General features: G+C 41.1%; 3 protein-coding genes across 4 annotated transcripts in view; 2 read left to right on the top strand and 1 right to left on the bottom strand.

Moving 5' to 3' along the window:
* Nucleotides 1-983, top strand: part of LOC139371306 (capping protein regulator and myosin 1 linker 2) — a 45032-nt gene extending 44049 nt beyond the window's left edge. Inside the window, exon 39 of the mRNA XM_071111623.1 lies at nt 133-983. Coding sequence (XP_070967724.1) covers nt 133-332 — 200 coding nt within the window. The 3' untranslated portion in view covers nt 333-983. The remainder of the gene's footprint in view (nt 1-132) is intronic.
* LOC139371326 (transmembrane protein 170A-like) lies at nt 902-6236 on the bottom strand. Its single transcript, XM_071111657.1, has 3 exons — nt 5724-6236; nt 3213-3383; nt 902-3061 (listed from the first exon to the last, which is right to left on the bottom strand). Exons 1-3 carry the CDS (start codon nt 5836-5838, stop codon nt 2931-2933), a joined length of 417 nt encoding a protein of 138 aa, XP_070967758.1. The 5' UTR covers nt 5839-6236; the 3' UTR covers nt 902-2930.
* The window catches only part of LOC139371314 (craniofacial development protein 1-like), a 51174-nt gene continuing 39434 nt past the window's right edge, over nt 6226-17965 (top strand). Inside the window, exons 1-5 of one of the 2 annotated variants that reach the window (XM_071111644.1) lie at nt 6226-6605; nt 6810-6942; nt 7123-7357; nt 7539-7663; nt 12296-12421. In XM_071111644.1, coding sequence (XP_070967745.1) covers nt 6539-6605; nt 6810-6942; nt 7123-7357; nt 7539-7663; nt 12296-12421 — 686 coding nt within the window. In that variant the 5' untranslated portion in view covers nt 6226-6538. The remainder of the gene's footprint in view (nt 6606-6809; nt 6943-7122; nt 7358-7538; nt 7664-12295; nt 12422-17965) is intronic. The other variant, XM_071111635.1, reaches the window with a different exon arrangement.

The raw sequence follows: 17965 nt of genomic DNA, 5'->3' as shown, positions 1-17965 counted from the left end.
TGTTTTTCTTTTCTCTGTTCAATTTTGTTAGGTTTATCTTTCTGCCTGTAAAAAAGTCAGGTTGTCTTGTTCTCTGTTGTCCTTGAGATTGAAAATCTAATCTCTGCTGTGTCTTATTAATAATCCAAACAGCAGTGGAGGAGAGGACTGGCGAGGGGATGGACAGCTGGCCAATAACAGAGGACAAGCCAGGGCCAAGCCCAGTGGGGACCAGTCAGGGAGAGAGCACAGTAGAGAAGAGGGGAGAGACTGTCTCACAGCAGCACACAGCACAGGCAGAAACATCAGACCAAAGAACTGAACCCCCCTTACCAGAGAGACACATGGATTGACCTGCGCATAGTCTATTTTCTATCATGTCTACCTTTGCCTTGCACGCCAGATTATGGAGAAAAAAAAAATTATAAACAAAATGTTTTAAAAAGAGTAAATCCATACATATACTTGTTAATTATTAAAAAGATGATTTTGAAGTGTCATTAAGTGCACTTTCCTCACTGCTTTAATTTGATGCACAAAGCTACAAAACCTTGGTTCATTCATTTATCAAATGTTTTGCCTGAAGTGCATGGAAAACATGAAACGGCCAAGGAAACATTATCTCAGTGATGATCATATAAAGCGCCAGGCTGTCTCATGGAGTGCAGCCTGGATAGTGGCCCCCTCATGATGAGTCATCTGTGTGTAGTTTCTCCTTGGTTACGCCACATTACTCCCTCCGTCCGCCACTGAGCCATGCTGCTGCTGGGAGTTGGCTAGTGGAGGCAGTAAAGGCACAGGAGTGCCATCTGTGTGTATGGAGAGGCAGGGGATAAATAATCAGTATTTACTCTGGTGTTATGCAGTATTGTCAAAATGAGTTGAAATCAGTCTGGTGTAAATCAATACACTACTCAAACCATTAATGTAAACATTTTTTATTACATGAAAATATTAACAATTGGCACTTAATTTACTGTAATAAAATCAACCTTGTAAAAAAACTAAATCAATCCATGGATTCAAATCACATGGTAAATAAAGAGCATTAACTTAATGGAAATTGAGACATAACAAACAGTGTGCAGTCATGCTACAATGAGGAAAGTTAAAGAACTTTAGAAAAAATAAACTCTGTGGAATTGAGGTGTCCAAGGCTTAGATAAGCAGAGCATGGCTTTCAACATGTCACGGTCAGGACGTAGACCAGCTCTGGCCTGCTGTTAACTTTAATCACCACAAATGTCTACATTACAATAATGATTCATAACCCAGTAGTGTTATCGCCAAGCCAACCTCAATATCCTAATTTATTCCTATAACCTGTCTGCTCTCAATCCACCCCTTGTATTATTACTGCACTTATAATGACCACTACACTGAGGTCACTAATCTGCTGGTAGTTTTGGACAATCTGCATGCAGCGGTGCTGAATACTAAAAAACATTTGAGTTTAACTGTAATTAATGCTTGATTTCGCTAGTCTTTGCTACTCTTGGCATGTAATAAGAGATCTCTGCAAAGTTGTGCTTTCCTATGATGGTATGTGATTTTTTTTTTTCTTGCTAAATTTGACTTTACCCTTGTCCTTACACACGACTCCAGATTTATACTCAAGATACACTGTCAAAATCCTTAAAGTAGGATTTTGGGACATGGGGGCTTTCAGTTCAAACTAAATCGGTTCTCTTTGGTAAAAGTTTAAGAAATTCCACAAGGGATTTTAAGGAAATTAGATTCACATTCATGGTTTAGAGTGAGGTTGCTTCTTCCTTTAGCATAATCAATGCCAAAGTAACAATATATTACACTATTCCTATATACTGTTCACCATTAACACCAAGGCCAATATAAAATTAACAAAAACTGAGCAATGCTGCAAAGGTTCTTGAAATACATATACAATTCTATAAGCGTGTTGATGCCAGATAACCAAGTGCAGTCTGCTACTGTTTTATGTTAAGATTTCACTCAGAAAGAAGTATGTTGCATACACACTGGACGTCACCCGCTGATCAACCATCTGAAAATACCCCTAACAACATAGAAAAATATTTAAGAGAATAAAATACATGGATCAACTCTATTCCTTATGGCAGTGGTATATTGAAGTCCAGAGCCTGATGGTGTTCTGTTCTATTTGACAATTAATTGCAGCCTCCTGATGTCCCAGGTCTGAATCAGTCCTTGATTAGAAGGGAACAATGAAAAAAAACGCTGCGGAACTAGCTTCGAGGTCGAGAGTTGAGTTTAGGGCCCCATGGTTCTCAGCAATATACAGAATGCCTCTATGCTTACAGAATAAACTGGAATGGGCTTAAATATTATGTACAAACCCCAAGTAGGAACGTTAAAGTATAGACAATCTCTAATGCTATAAAACACGTGGAAATAACAAAGCTTAAAGTTGTAGCTATGTCTGACTTAAAATATTTAAAATGTCAATACCAATGTCATATCATCGAGCACTGTGCCTCATTGTAAAGATATTACACCTCACAGTCAAGACATTGTATTCAGCTGAATGACTTGGAGGAGCAGAGAATGTTCTCCTTTAGTGTTTCTCTAAAGGCATGCAGGCTCAGACATGTACAGGCCGTTGAACAGTAAAACTTAAGAGTTTACTCAACCAAATTGTAGAGTGCAATTTTTCTGGAATGTTTCATTCCCAGCCATGTGTATGATACACATATAACTCCCAAAATGAGAAGGCTAGTTCAGAGTATAGTGCCACAGCCACACACACAACAATCTGAACGAAGAAGACAGAGCCTCTGGTTAGCCCTGAAATATACCACTTTGGAAAATAATCGTGTATCAAACAAAGAGTCATCCGGTAGCGGTTATAGAAAATAAGGCCTCTGAAGGAACAGCTGTCTCTTGCATATGCCGTCCTGCTGATTGCATGTTCTTCCCCCCTCACTCCCTTCTTGAATCCCTGTGTCCTTGTGCTAGAGTGTAGCTAGGACTCTGAGGAAGGATATAATGAGAACACAGAAGGACTGGCCCACTCCAAACACCAAGGCCTCCAAGGAGATCATCCTCTTCCCTGCTGCTTTGTAAACCCCAGCTATGGCAGCACCTACAAGCACAAATATTTTTGTTTTGTTTAGAGCAATGTATAAAATAATTTGAACATCATGGCTTTGAGCACTGAGTTGATGAGTAGTGATGTTTGTGTACTATAATGGATCATGTTTATAGCTTATCAGAAGATGAGGTGAGTAACTCACTGGTAAGGACTCCACCACACACAAGGCCCACGATGCCCATCAGTAGGATGGCGATGGGCATGAAGCGGGCCATCTTGTGTTGTCGCAGGGTGGCGAGGGCCAGGAGAGCAGCGGGGAGGTGGAACACCAGTGAAGAGACAGCAGCCCACAAGAAGACTCCATACCACATCTCTGAGCGAAAGAGCAGAGGGAGTTAAGCAACTGAAGGAAGTAAGTGTAGGCAGGTTAAGGGCGTTGGTTTGAATCCAAGCACATCTGTCGATGTGCCCTTGAGCAAGGCACTTAAACCCTAACTACTGCTGTAAGTCGCTCTGGATATGAGCGTCTGCTAAATGACTAAAATTTAAAAACTGCAAGCGCATCATGATATAATAGAGTTATTCCATGTAAATGGACCCATGAGCACCAACAGGTGAAGTTCATAGGAGCATGTCAAAGGAAAGCCAAGAGTCAGTTTTTTTATTAAGGTATGTATACACATTTCTCCAACCAATTTCTATCCTAAAGTTAGGAATAAGCAAATGCTTTGATTTCTGGTCAAACAAATGGAAAAGAGGTCTTAAAAAACATCAACCAGAAAAAGTCTTAAAAGATATTAGAAATACATCGAAACACAATGTTGAAGTAAAGACCCCTGCCTAATATCAACATTTATGTCGTTTTGGAGAAATGAATTGCCTTTAAGTTAAAAAAAAATATTGCCTACTGTACTATAATTCTGTTACCAAAAAACCCACATACAGTGCTGCGAAAACATTTTCGCCCCCTGATTCTCTCAATTTTTTATTATGAATATTATCAGATCTTCAACCAAAACCTAATATTGGATAAAAGGAACCAGAGTTTACAAATAACAAAAACTGTATAACCATTTTCATGTAGACTTGGATCATTGTCGTGCTTTATGACCCAGCTGTGCTTCAGCTCACAGACAGAGGGCCTGACATTCTCCTGTACAATTCTCTGATACAGATCACAATTCATGGTTCCTTCTATTAAGGCAAGTAGTACAGGTCCTGAGGCTGCAAAGCATCCCAACACCATGCTTGACCGTTGGTATTTGTTTTGTTATTTATAAACTCAGGTTTCCTTTATCAAATATAAGGTTTTGGTTGAAGATCTGATAATTCAGTATAAAAAAATACACCAAAGTAGACAAAATTATAAAGGGGGCAAATACTTTCACAGAACTGTATCTAAGATATTTTCAAATTTCTCTCCCTCATGAGGAGGGAGGATAGTAAAAGTAATAGTAGATCTACCAATTAGTTACCGTGTTTCTACTGATGACAATTTTGTTAATTAATTATTAAGTGGGCCTAATTCAAATGCATCATTCTGTTACCAAATCAGTAAGAGAATGAAGGAAAAATATATAACAGAATTACTGCAATAGAATTGTCTACAATGGGAAATCATAGTAGAAATCATAGTAGTCACAAACCAGTTGGGTCACCTGTTACGGTCTTCCAAGGAATTGCCCAGAGGTTACACCAGGGCTTCCCAAACTCGGTGCACGTTTTCTGTTTTTGCCCTAGCACTACACAGCAGATTCAAATAATAAACTATTCACCAAGCTTTGATCTTTTGAATCAGTTGCTATCAGACTGTATAATAACTCTAGCTCTTAAAATGGTTCTCCCAAAAATTGTATCAAACAAATTTAATATATATATTTTTTAAATCACATTTTAATATTTAAAATGTCCATCATGAAACATTTCCTGTAATGTTTTCAATTGTTCAATATTCTATTTATCACATACGCCGAATACAACAGGTGTAGTAGACCTTACAGTGAAATGCTTACTTAGAAGCAAGCCCTTAACCAACAATGCGGTTTTAAGAAAGTAAGAGCTAAGATTGATGTCACGTATTATGTATTTTAAATTCGTGTTTTGCAATTATTAGTAATGTAAATGATGCATTTCTTAAGTTTTATCTGTAAGCAAGAATAAATCAACTCAAACTCAGTGTTAGGGCAAAAACTAAAAACGTTCACCGAGTTTGGGAAATGCTGGGTTACACAGACATTACACACATGCCTGTTGTCTCTGACACGTGTTCTGAATTCAATACTACCCACCCAGTACCCATGTTTCACATTCATAATGTAAAACTGACCCCTACATAACGCAGCGAAATAATATAAACTGCTAAAGATTACACATTATATACACATCTCTCACACACAGTAGTCTGGAGAATAATATTTCTCACAAACACATGGCACTTTCTCTAAAAAAGACCACTGCATTGGTGACTAATATATGGATTAACGTTAGGGGCAATTTAAAGCTGTCCGCTTGTACGATAGCTAATATTGTTGTTATTGCCAGCTAACACAAGATTAGCTACTCAGTGTACGTTCACACAAGCTAACGTTAGCTATGTTAACTTAGATTGCTTACTAGTTAGCTACGTTAAATCGGTTAACGAAACATTCGCTTTAGGTTTACAGCGAAAACTGTTCCGCTGGATACAACAGAGCGAAGCGAGATTGAATCTCACCTGAGAAGTCGCTAAGCGATGTGTCGTTGCCTCGATTGGTGCCATTTTTCCTTGGGACCAAATTCAAGCTAAGAATTTGCTGAACAAATCCAATCTCGTTATATCCGTTATGCATGTCTTATGCACACGAGACCACGAATATCCGAATAACACCATGAGAACATTAAAGTTGGATCTAGCAAGTCCACAAGGGTTGGGTTGGTTGATCTTCCTGAATATATCTGTTAGCTCATGTAGCTTGATGTCAACACGACTTGGTTTGACGTCACGCCGTTAACATACTCAAAGGGCTGCAAAAACGATTTCACAATCGTAATACGCTAGCTAGCTTGTTGAACATAATTTACAAAGAGTATTGACATGTACAAATATAACAATGCAATCGATAAAGAAACCGGTATTTAATTTCCAACAACAAATATGCTATAAACCCGTCGTTCTTAACGATTTGTTGATCCTATGGACTTACCGTAGTAGAACAGGAAGTCAACAGCTACCAGATAATTACTCATTGAGCTCCTCCCTGTAGCTAGTCACCAAAGCCACACGTTTTCGTAGTGTAGAAACTTGTTTAGTATTTGTTCGTTAATTTAGTTGTAGGTATAATAAGCTATACAGCTAGAAACAGTTGATAGATTTCTCAATTATTTTGTAACCGCGTGATACTAGCTACAGCCAGGGTTTGTCAGACAACCGGTGCTTTGCCTTTGTAACTTGCTGACGTTACTGGAGACGGCTATCTAGCCAACTATCCATACATTCCCCGCTGTGTTTACTATTGGTAGAACGTGTAGGCTCTTTCTGGAGGGGAAATTATGAATTACTCAGATTATGATTCCGATGGCTATTCTTCAAATGCAGATCAAGACTATGTCCCATCTGGTAAGGTTACTTCCACAAGCAGATAGACATGCAATGCTAGAGTTGACAATATATTTTATTACACGTGACAGAACATCATAACCACTCTATACAGTAGTTATGCACTGTAGGTGTCATATTCTTAATGTATGCTTGATGAAAGCTACTGTATTTGTCATTCAATTCAAGTCTTCTAATCATGGTTGTTGTGTGATTGAATGACAGATGACAACCTTAGTGAAGATGACATGAATGAATGTGTGAAAGAGGATGGTCTGGAAGGGGATGACCAGCATGGCCAACAGTCTGATAATGTCACCAAGAAGAAAAAGAAGAAAGGCCAACACATTGGCATGAGGTGAGTGATTCAACACTTTTGTGTTTGGCTCAGTTTTTAGACCATTGGTGTGCAGTGATTGCTTTGTTTTACTCCGTTTTTCTTGTAAAGTCCATGTTGTTAGTCTGCTGGAATTGGTGGATGACAATGTACTACTATATTTGTACATTATTTTCCTACTGCACTTGTCAATCCTCATAGGAGAAGAAAGAAAGGAGGACTGAAGTTAGAGGAGACACTGCATGATGGCAGTGTGGAGGATCAGAAAGTAGAGCAGGGGGAGGAGAGAGAGTTTTCTACTCCCAGACCCAAGAAGGAGGAGGATGAAGAGAAAAATAAGAAGAAGGCAGATGATTTGTGGGCCAGTTTTCTGAGTCATGTTGGTCACAAATCCAAGCCACCTACCCCAGTGCCGCAGGCTACTACTAAACAGCAGGTATTGCACCAAATATAACAACTCCTGGCCTGTAGAGATACACCAGGCATATGATAGTTGGAACCTGGGTTCCAGTTACAGTTTGGTGGTTGTGCATATTTTTTGCATTGGAATCAAGTTTTCAGTTTTTGGAACACTACTCTGATGTTTAACACCTGTTTTGTTTTATTATCTCCACCAGGCTGCACCCACAGACAGTCCGAAGAAGCCCATTTCGGCTCCATCAGAACCTCAACTACCAGAGCCTAAAGAGCCCTCTAAAGTCACCATCACTAAGGTGTTTGACTTTGCTGGGGAAGAGGTCCGGTAAGTTTAGACCACTGGTGGACAATCAATCAAATTGATTTATAAAGCCCTTCTTACATCAGCTGATGTCTCAAAGTGCTGTACAGAAAAAAAGCCAGCCTAAAACCCTAAACGGCAAGCAATGCAGGTGTAGAAGCACGGTGGCTAGGAAAAACTCCCTAGAAAGGCCAAAACCTAGGAAGAAACCTAGAGAGGAACCAGGCTATGTGGGGTGGCCAGTCCTCTTCTGGCTGTGCCGGGTGGAGATTATAACAGAACATGGACAAGATGTTCAAATGTTCATAGATGACCAGCAGGGTCAAATAATAATAATCACAGTGGTTGTAGAGGGTGCAACAGGTCAGCACTTCATGAGTAAATGTCAGTTGGCTTTTCATAGCCGATCATTCAGAGTATCTCTACCGCACCTGCTGTCTCTAGAGAGTTGAAAACAGCAGGTCTGGGACAAAGTAGCACATCCGGTGAACAGGTCAGGGTTCCATAGCCGCAGGCAGAACAGTTGAAACTGGAGCAGCAGCACGACCAGGTGGACTGGGGACAGCAAGGAGTCATCAGGCCAGGAAGTCCTGAGGCATGGTCCTAGGGCTCAGGTCCTCCGAGAGGAGGGAGGGAGAGCGGGGAGAGAGAGAGAGCATACTTAAATTCACACAGGACACCGGATAAAACAGGAGAAATACTCCAGATATAACAGACTGACCCTAGCCCTCCAAGACATAAAATATTGCAGCATAAATACCGGAGGCTGAGACAGGAAGGGTCTATGCATATACTGGTAGATGTACACTCTGACCACCTGATGGCAGTGCAACCTAACAGTTGAAACCTTCACATTGTTCCTGAGAAAGTGTCTGAATTCCACAGCATACTGTAGCATTTTGATTTATGAGTTACAACACCAAATGTCAGTTTACAGGCCAAATAATGTGCTGGGAAAGTGTTTTTACTTAGTCAGGGTCTCACCAGTAGTATTATCTATATAATATGAAGCACATTAAAGGACTTTGTTTATTTTCTCTGAAAGCCCTAATTATTGCAACATATGATTACCATTGCACACAGGCAGCTATAACCCAGACCCTAATGGATGCAATCCCCTTAAGGAATGTATTCCCAGAGGGATGTACTGGTTGACCTTAGTATTGGACTGTTCTCCTACACAGTGGTGTATTGGCACATCTTATCCCAGTCATTATGTTCTATTTGAGAAGAGAGTTAGGTCTATTATATCTGATGGAGTGCAGTGTCTGTTGAGGGATTCAGATGCTGTATCATCCACTACACTCAGTCGGCATTAGCCTTTTGGGGGCACTAAGCGAGATTTGGTTGGGGGTCCCCCCACCTCGAGGCAAAACATTTGTGGCCCCTCTCTTGACGCAGAGTAACCTTCCTTTTAATTCTACACATTTTGCAATGGGTGGAGAGAGAATTTAGCTATTTTTTACAACACATTTAATTCAATTCTATAATTTTGTCATTGGGCAGAGAGATATAATGTGCAGTATTGCAGTACATTTCCTGCAATTCTAAAATACAGGGTGGAAACTTGTGTTTTTGCACATCCACTTTTTTACCAGCAAATTATCATAATCCATTGGGTAAACTGGTCTGTATCTAAACAATATGACCATTTCATAAATGGTAAAATAGCTTGTCATGTGATTGCATTTTGGAAGCCCGCTCCCCCTGTTCCCCAAAGATGAATGGTTTTGACCATGCTCTCTCTACTGCTTTGATTAGTGTAGCTAGAAATCACAAGTGCCTGTTTTTTAATGAAAAGGTACCCGCAAAAGAAAATTTCACAAACTTGTTTATCTATTTTGTGATGTTACATTTGTTTTGGTGTTTTGTTTCGTGTCCGATGCACTGATGTTGTTACATATACAGTGCCTTGCGAAAGTATTCGGCCCCCTTGAACTTTGCGACCTTTTGCCACATTTCAGGCTTCAAACATAAAGATATAAAACTGTATTTTTTTGTGAAGAATCAACAACAAGTGGGACACAATCATGAAGTGGAACGACATTTATTGGATATTTCAAACTTTTTTAACAAATCAAAAACTGAAAAATTGGCGTGCAAAATTATTCAGCCCCTTTACTTTCAGTGCAGCAAACTCTCTCCAGAAGTTCAGTGAGGATCTCTGAATGATCCAATGTTGACCTAAATGACTAATGATGATAAATACAATCCAACTGTGTGTAATCAAGTCTCCGTATAAATGCACCTGCACTGTGATAGTCTCAGAGATCCGTTAAAAGCGCAGAGAGCATCATGAAGAACAAGGAACACACCAGGCAGGTCCGAGATACTGTTGTGAAGAAGCTTAAAGCCGGATTTGGATACAAAAAGATTTCCCAAGCTTTAAACATCCCAAGGAGCACTGTGCAAGCGATAATATTGAAATGGAAGGAGTATCAGACCACTGCAAATCTACCAAGACCTGGCCGTCCCTCTAAACTTTCAGCTCATACAAGGAGAAGACTGATCAGAGATGCAGCCAAGAGGCCCATGATCACTCTGGATAAACTGCAGAGATTTACAGCTGAGGTGGGAGACTCTGTCCATAGGACAACAATCAGTCGTATATTGCACAAATCTGGCCTTTATGGAAGAGTGGCAAGAAGAAAGCCATTTCTTAAAGATATTCATAAAAAGTGTTGTTTAAAGTTTGCCACAAGCCACCTGGGACACACAGCAAACATGTGGAAGAAGGTGCTCTGGTCAGATGAAACCAAAATTGAACTTTTTGGCAACAATGCAAAACGTTATGTTTGGCGTAAAAGCAACACAGCTCATCACCCTGAACACACCATGCCCACTGTCAAACATGGTGGTGGCAGCATCATGGTTTGGGCCTGCTTTTCTTCAGCAGGGACAGGGAAGATGGTTAAAATTGATGGGAAAATGGATGGAGCCAAATACAGGACCATTCTGGAAGAAAACCTGATGGAGTCTGCAAAAGACCTGAGACTGGGACGGAGATTTGTCTTCCAACAAGACAATGATCCAAAACATAAAGCAAAATCTACAATGGAATGGTTCAAAAATAAACATATCCAGGTGTTAGAATGGCCAAGTCAAAGTCCAGACCTGAATCCAATCGAGAATCTGTGGAAAGAACTGAAAACTGCTGTTCACAAATGCTCTCCATCCAACCTCACTGAGCTCAAGCTGTTTTGCAAGGAGGAATGGGAAAACATTTCAGTCTCTCGATGTGCAAAACTGATAGAGACATACCCCAAGCGACTTACAGCTGTAATCGCAGCAAAAGGTGGCGCTACAAAGTATTAACTTAAGGGGGCTGAATAATTTTGCACGCCCAATTTTTCAGTTTTTGATTTGTTAAAACAGTTTGAAATATCCAATAAATGTCGTTCCACTTCATGATTGTGTCCCACTTGTTGTTGATTCTTCACAAAAAAATACAGTTTTATATCTTTATGTTTGAAGCCTGAAATGTGGCAAAAGGTCGCGAAGTTCAAGGGGGCCGAATACTTTCGCAAGGCACTGTAATTTGCGACATGCATCATGAGCAAAGTCATTGCCATTTCACTTTTTCTAGCTATGAGAACAATGGCATGAGCATGGACGTATTTGGCATTGCTGTAGCGCATCAAAATAGCCTGCAAGCAGCCTACCAAATTTTGCACCCTGTCATTACAATGTAGAAAAATTTATCTGTAGTCCAAATCGTTCATTGGTCAGGCTATCCATATTACCGGCGCTTCATCTTATTATTGTTATTTCTATGGCGGACTCGCGGCCGCAATTTATGGAACATGGCAAAACTTGAGATAACAATAGATGGCAAATTCAAAGATACTGGTTTTCCCTAAATGCTTATGACAAATCCAGCTCAAGAACCTGCAATTGCATAGCCAGCTGGCTAATATTTTGAATACGGTGTAGCAACAACAGATAACATTAGCTAGCTAGATAACATTAGCATGCTAGCTAACTACACTGAGAGCTGTCAGTGCCCTACTTGTTGTTATTTCTCCACTCCAAATGGAAATTACCACAACGTTCTCACCCCCTGCACCTGGTGTGTTTTACTATTCTGACTCACAATAGTAAGAACCCCGACATAATATATATAAATATATATATATATTTTGGACCAGGGGCCCTAAGTGACCACATGGTTGTGTAGATGGGGTGCTAGAAGCGAGTGCAGGGTTTAAGGAGGAAAGGGAGAAGAAACAGAAGAGTGAGAGGCAGAGGCATAGCCTTGAATAAAAAATTACCACTTGGCAGGAGATGGAGGGAAAGTATTGTCAGATATTACAGAATGTTGATTCGTGTTTGTGTGGGAGGGGATTCTTGTACTACCAGCGAGGGACTCAACCAAAAGCATTGGCTTGTAAACAGTGACCAGCCTAAGGGGTTTATGAAACATCAGCCGTGCCATTTTTTGGGAAAAACTGATATTTTTATGTGTGTGTGTGAGAGAGAATTATAGAGAGGGTGGGAATTTGTTTAAATGCCAGCCAACCCATGGCTTCTTGTCTGTGTGTCCTTTTCTTGAGAAATGTACAGACTTACGTAATTGATGATATTTACTGATGTTCGTTAGACTGCCACTAATACAGTCCTGGGTTTAAGTATCTGTCTGTCTTTTTTCGTCTCCAGGGTATCCAAAGAGGTTGATGCTGACTCCAAGGAGGCCAAGAGCTTTTTGAAGGCCAAGGAGGAGACACCATATGTACAGACTGTACCCAGAAGATTTGAGCCCCCCTCCCTTGCCCCTGGACCGAGGTACATCCCCACCTAGTCACTACATCACCCAGACACCCACCTCTGTCTCTTAATATTTGACTTGTAGAGCAGTTAAATATCACTGTATTTCCTTAATTAGCACTTTCATTTGTATAGGAACAGAGGTATTTCCACTGCTTAAAGCTGGAACCCTTAATGGTGAAACAACCACGTCTGGTTGCGATATTACAACAATGAAGAAGTTACTGCAAATAACAAACATTGTTTTCACTCTCGGACTTCATTGCGCGAGCGATAGAAGAGCACAATATGTATTGCCATTTTTTCTCTCTCAGCTCGGCAACAAAAATAATAGTAACGGTGGTGGGGTGGCCAGTGGCGCTGTTTCTCCCTACTGCAGATTCCATCTTTAAGTTACAGTAATGCTAACTGTATAATGTGGTGTCAATTGTGTTTCCACAGCCATGTTTGAATAGTCTGTGAAAGGCGTGTGTATGTGTCTAGGACATGAGGGTATAATCCTTGCCGGTTTCACTCCATTGATTTCTGACAGCTCTTCCAGAAAGCCTTTGATCCTGTCATTCCGCTCTCTCTGCTACCGAGACACCAGGGAAGGGGATTATTGCTCGCCTTTCACACTACTCTGATACAACCGGTTGTGTGTGAGTGAGAGGGTGAGTGTTAGAGTGCATTTTAGTAGTGATGGGGGGGGATCGATATAGTTACATATCGCAATATTATTTTGGACGATATTATATCAATACTTTGACTCCAAGGTGGAGAACATGCTGTAGGTACCTTTTTTTTAATGGTATAGCTAGAAAGCCCTAGTCGGCTGTACCTGCGCCAAAACTCTGGTATTGTTCATCTTATAGCTTGGACTGCATCTTCTTTTTAAATAGTGAGCCAACATATTTTCAGCACTTTCCTTTCCATGACTGGTGAAAACTCATTTTCTCATGCTCTCTTGTCTCTCTGCAGCAGACATATATAGTGAGCAATATGTTTGAACATCAAATCGCCATATAACCACAGTATCGAATCGCAAAACGTATAATATCGTGAAAATCGCAATACATATAGTATCCTGATATTATCGTGAGGATCCCTGGCAATTCTCAACACTGCGTTTTAGTGTATGTGAAGTTGTGAATTCATGTTCCGTTCAAGTTTGCATGTTTGACTACAGTATTTTGGAGTAGTTGCACTTTGCACTGGATGTCAGAGGAAGGAGCTGTGAGTTTGAAGTGGATGTGTGTGTGTGTTGTAGCAGCAGGCGGTGCATCATGCATTGGTGCATCGTGTACTTTTGGCTGCTTGGATAGTGTCTGTGTGTGTGTTGTGTGTATGTTCTGTTTGTGCATATTATTTTGTGTATGTGTGTGTATCATTGTCTATCTATGACAGCTCCAGCTGCTCTACTCTCCCGCTCCCCTGCATGTCAATACTTCCCTCTGTTGCCATGGTGTTTAATTTGCCGAGCGCATCTTTCCTCTGAGGCGGTGGCTTGTGTCCAGACAGGAAGTGATATTTTCCTTACAGGATGTACAGTGTGTCCAGAACCATTTCCTGTTGTAGAGGGATGGGCTTACCTACAGTACGACAACAGGAAGTAGCCGTCAGTCAGTCAGCAGCCCTCCCTCGTCATTCCTGTAGACCAGACCCATTAAGTTAATTACCTCGCCTTAAAACCACATCACAACCTGCTGCATGGACAGGGCAAATGTTGTTTAATTTTGTTCTTATCAGCTCCTAAGGCTCTCTGGACGTTGAGATAACGTTGCAGTTACGTAAGGCTGGCAAACGTTGTGCTGTTACGGAGATCTCATGGTGCTCTCTCTTTCCCATGTTACACCCACTAGTTTCCCGCCTTAAACAAGAGGCAGAAAAGTGTTGACTGCATTTTTCCACCCTTTGTCCCTCCATTATTTTCTCCATCTTCGGCTCTCCTGTCCTGTCTACACCCCATCTCACCACCTCTTATCTCTCTCTCTCTGTCTCCTGAGTCCTGTGTGATTGGAGTTAAGCCCCTCTCTCTCTCGTATGATTTGAGGTGAGCATGGTAGTGGAAGGCCTGAGTCAGCAGGACAGGCCCCAGACATGTGATCTCCATTGAGTTCAGCCTCTCTTAAATGAACACGTGCCTCCCTGCCATACTGTTCAGCTCTGTCTGTCTGAGCTCCTACTGCGCTGTAATGTGGCCCTGGCCTTCTGACTGCCATTACTGTGCACAAAAAACTGCTCTCTTGTCTGCTTTTTCATTCACTTTCTGTCTCCCTCCTTCCTCCCCTCTCTCAACCTCATCTCAATCTATTTTTCTCTCTTACTATCCCCACACCTTCCCTCCCTCTCTGTCTTTCTCTATCTACATTTGATATAATTATTCCTTTATAGATCTGTTCCAGGGAGGCACTATCAAGATGACTGTATTGAGACATGAAATAAACACAATAAAGGAAAGATGGCTAAAAACAGAGCTCTGTGGTGCCTGTCGTTGCATAAGGCATCATAGTGGTGTACTCAGCTTTGGCGGTATCCAAATTGTAATACCTTCATACCGACCTTGTGCCTTACCAGGATATTTGGTAATGTCAGCACTGAACACAAGGGGTGCTATTTTCAAACCCACCTTAGCCTCTGTAATCCGATGGTTAGCAATGCTAACAAGTACATGTAAAATCCCAGAGAAAGTGCTAACTAAATACTAACAAGCGTATTACAAACATTGTATACAGTCTCTTACCTAAACTATTTGCAGGACAGCTCATAAAGTTTTACAAGTAACAAAAAAAATGCAACTCACATTTTGCTGCGCACACACAACAAATATTGGGCAGCAAGGCTCTTGATCCAGGAGGCATTGGAGGCTCCTCAGAGGAGGAAGGGGAGGGCCATCCTCAGTGAATTTCATATATTTTTTTACATAGTGAAACATTAAGAAAGTTAGCCTTTCTAGATAAAACTATACTAAATATATTCACGTCACCAAATAATTGATTACAATTACAGAAGCCTCAACAGCACAGTCTGGGGTTGCACCATTGTGTAGCCACCGGACAGCTAGTTTCTGTCCTCCTCTGGGTACATTGACTTCAATGCAAAACCTAGGAGGCTCATGGTTCTCACCCCCTTCCATAAACTTACACAGTAATCATTACAACTTCCGGAGGACGTCCTTCAACCTATCAGTGCTCTTGCAGTATGAACTGACATGTTGTCCATGCAATCAAAGGATCAGAGAATGAATCTAGTACTGAACGCATAATCTACAGCTAGCTAGCACCGCAGTGCATAAAATGTTGTGAGTAGTTGACTCAGCGAGAGAGCGCGCTATATATATATATTTTTTTCCCCCACTTGCTTAGCTAGCGAATGCAGCTAGCTAGTTTAGCCCACTCAAACACCTGGCTCAAACGAACAGAGGCTATGTTAGCTAGCTGGCTATGGCTATTCAACACTGGAACTCTTCCAAGTCAAGGTAAACTTTTGGTTTTATTCATTTATTGCCACCGGGGCCAGCTGGTGTAACTGCTAAACTACTTAATGTATTCTGTACTGCATTATTGTAGCGGGTTTACTAACGCGTTAGTTCTAGTAGCTATGTTGACTATGACGTTAGCCAATATGGTGACAACGTTGTAGGCTGTGTGTAGCGGTTATGGTATGAAGGTTTGGCTTGTTTTTTTTGCCTGGTCACAGACAGCTCTTGTGTTGTGCCCTGAAGTCCACAAATGAAGGGAAAAGGTGAGAGGAGGAGAGTGATCATGCTGTTTGTTTGTCGCTGCTATGAAGGTGAACTGTTTTTGCGCGTGATCAGGGGCGTTCCACCAATTCTGTTGAAAAAAATATCTTAAACGGAAGCAAATGGAATGAAACAGGGATAAACATACCTGAATTTGTCCAATAGAAACTCTTGTTTGCAACTGTTGGACTAATGATTACACCTTAGATCAGCTAGATGCAGGCAAGACTGTGCAAGGCGGTATTTAATGTGTCACTGTCTGTCACCTTGATTACAATTTGTTTTCTCTCGACCTGTTGTAGCAACCTTATGATGGGTATAGGGACAATTTTAGTATCAAGTAGTAGCCTAATCCTATCAATGTTACATTGAGCTGGTTGAATGGAATATGGAGACAGTCATCCGATATGCTGTAATAGAAATAAGGTCATGCTCATCTTAAACGACCCCGACTGCCACTACCTGCTGTTAGACTACTTCAGCTTGATTTTGGAAGGAGCTAGCCACTTAGCTAGATAGCTAACTAGACAATAAATTAGCAAACCAAATGCACAACTGCAGAGCGTTTAGAACATTTTAGACAGTTCACTTAATAGCAAACATATAGTTGTGAATTTCATACTGTAACTAGATCCCCTGGTGCTTGCTGCTCACAAGGCGGTCTCTCGTCGTTGTGTGCTTGTAAACGAACACCACATGACTGGGGACTACTGGTAAGCTTCATAATGAAAAATTATGTGGCAGGTGTAATGAAGAACGACATTGCACAAGTTGACTGCTGGTATTTACTTAAGAAGTTATCTACAAATATTTAGATTTCTAAAATAAAAATCAAAAAAATAGTTTAAACGGTATTGAAAAACCATCTTGTGGCTATTTCCAAATACCCCGGTATACGGTATACCGCCCAAGCCTAGCACTCAACAAAAACACCAGCCAACATTTCATCAATCCTCCATCCCCCATCTAATTGAGAGCAGTTGTGTTCATAGATTTGATTGACCTGCTGTCATGCTCTGTGTGTGTGTGTGTGTGAGTGGGGGGGAGGGTGGGTGGGTGGCTTGGCTATAATCTGCCAGAACAGTGGTCCACAGCGGCATTGTGAAATACTGGCGGTTCAGGCTAAGTGCTATCGATTAGCATACCGCTGAGATTTAGAGCCGCTTGTTGGGAACTCTTGTGATTGGTTGATTGATTGCTCTCTGTCTCTATGGTGCTACCTCACTACTCAACACCGGGTGACATTGATTCTGAACGTAGGCGGGCACACACTCACGTACACATGCACGCACATCATCGCCACTGTGACACAACAGTAAGACTGTCTTCTCTAGACTTCCTAATGTTACTGTAGTCTTATGTACACACACACACATTTGGTTGTTGATAAATATATTTATTCCTGTTTTTCTCATTTCACCTTTCAAGTTATTACATATTTAATGATTTAGAATTTCAGACAACTTCAGACAAGGTCACAGCCATTTTTTTTTACATTGTTCAGAGGATGTGCTTCTTAATCGTGATCCTGGGGACCCAAATGGGTGCACATTCCCAGCCGCACCCGCATGCACCCAACCCCAATGAGAGGCTGAATGGGTCCCCAGGGCCAAGAAGCACAGCTCAAAGGTACATGGACGGGTATGGGAGCAGATCTCAGCAGTTCAGTTCAACAGCATGGAGGCACGTCAGATATTTGGAAAATAAAGAATAATTACAAAATCAGCGACAGTCAGTCAAGTAAATTACCTGGAAAGTCTTGCCTCTGGAGGAAATACATAATTTTTCCCTTTTTAAAATGTAACATATTTTTTTTCTAGTTTTAAAAAGTGAGTCAGGTC

The sequence above is a fragment of the Oncorhynchus clarkii genome, chromosome 2 (assembly GCF_045791955.1).
Source record: "Oncorhynchus clarkii lewisi isolate Uvic-CL-2024 chromosome 2, UVic_Ocla_1.0, whole genome shotgun sequence".
In the NCBI taxonomy this organism is placed as follows: domain Eukaryota; kingdom Metazoa; phylum Chordata; class Actinopteri; order Salmoniformes; family Salmonidae; genus Oncorhynchus; species Oncorhynchus clarkii.
Note: the sequence above shows the minus strand (reverse complement) of the source record. Positions and strands in the feature narration are given on the sequence as shown.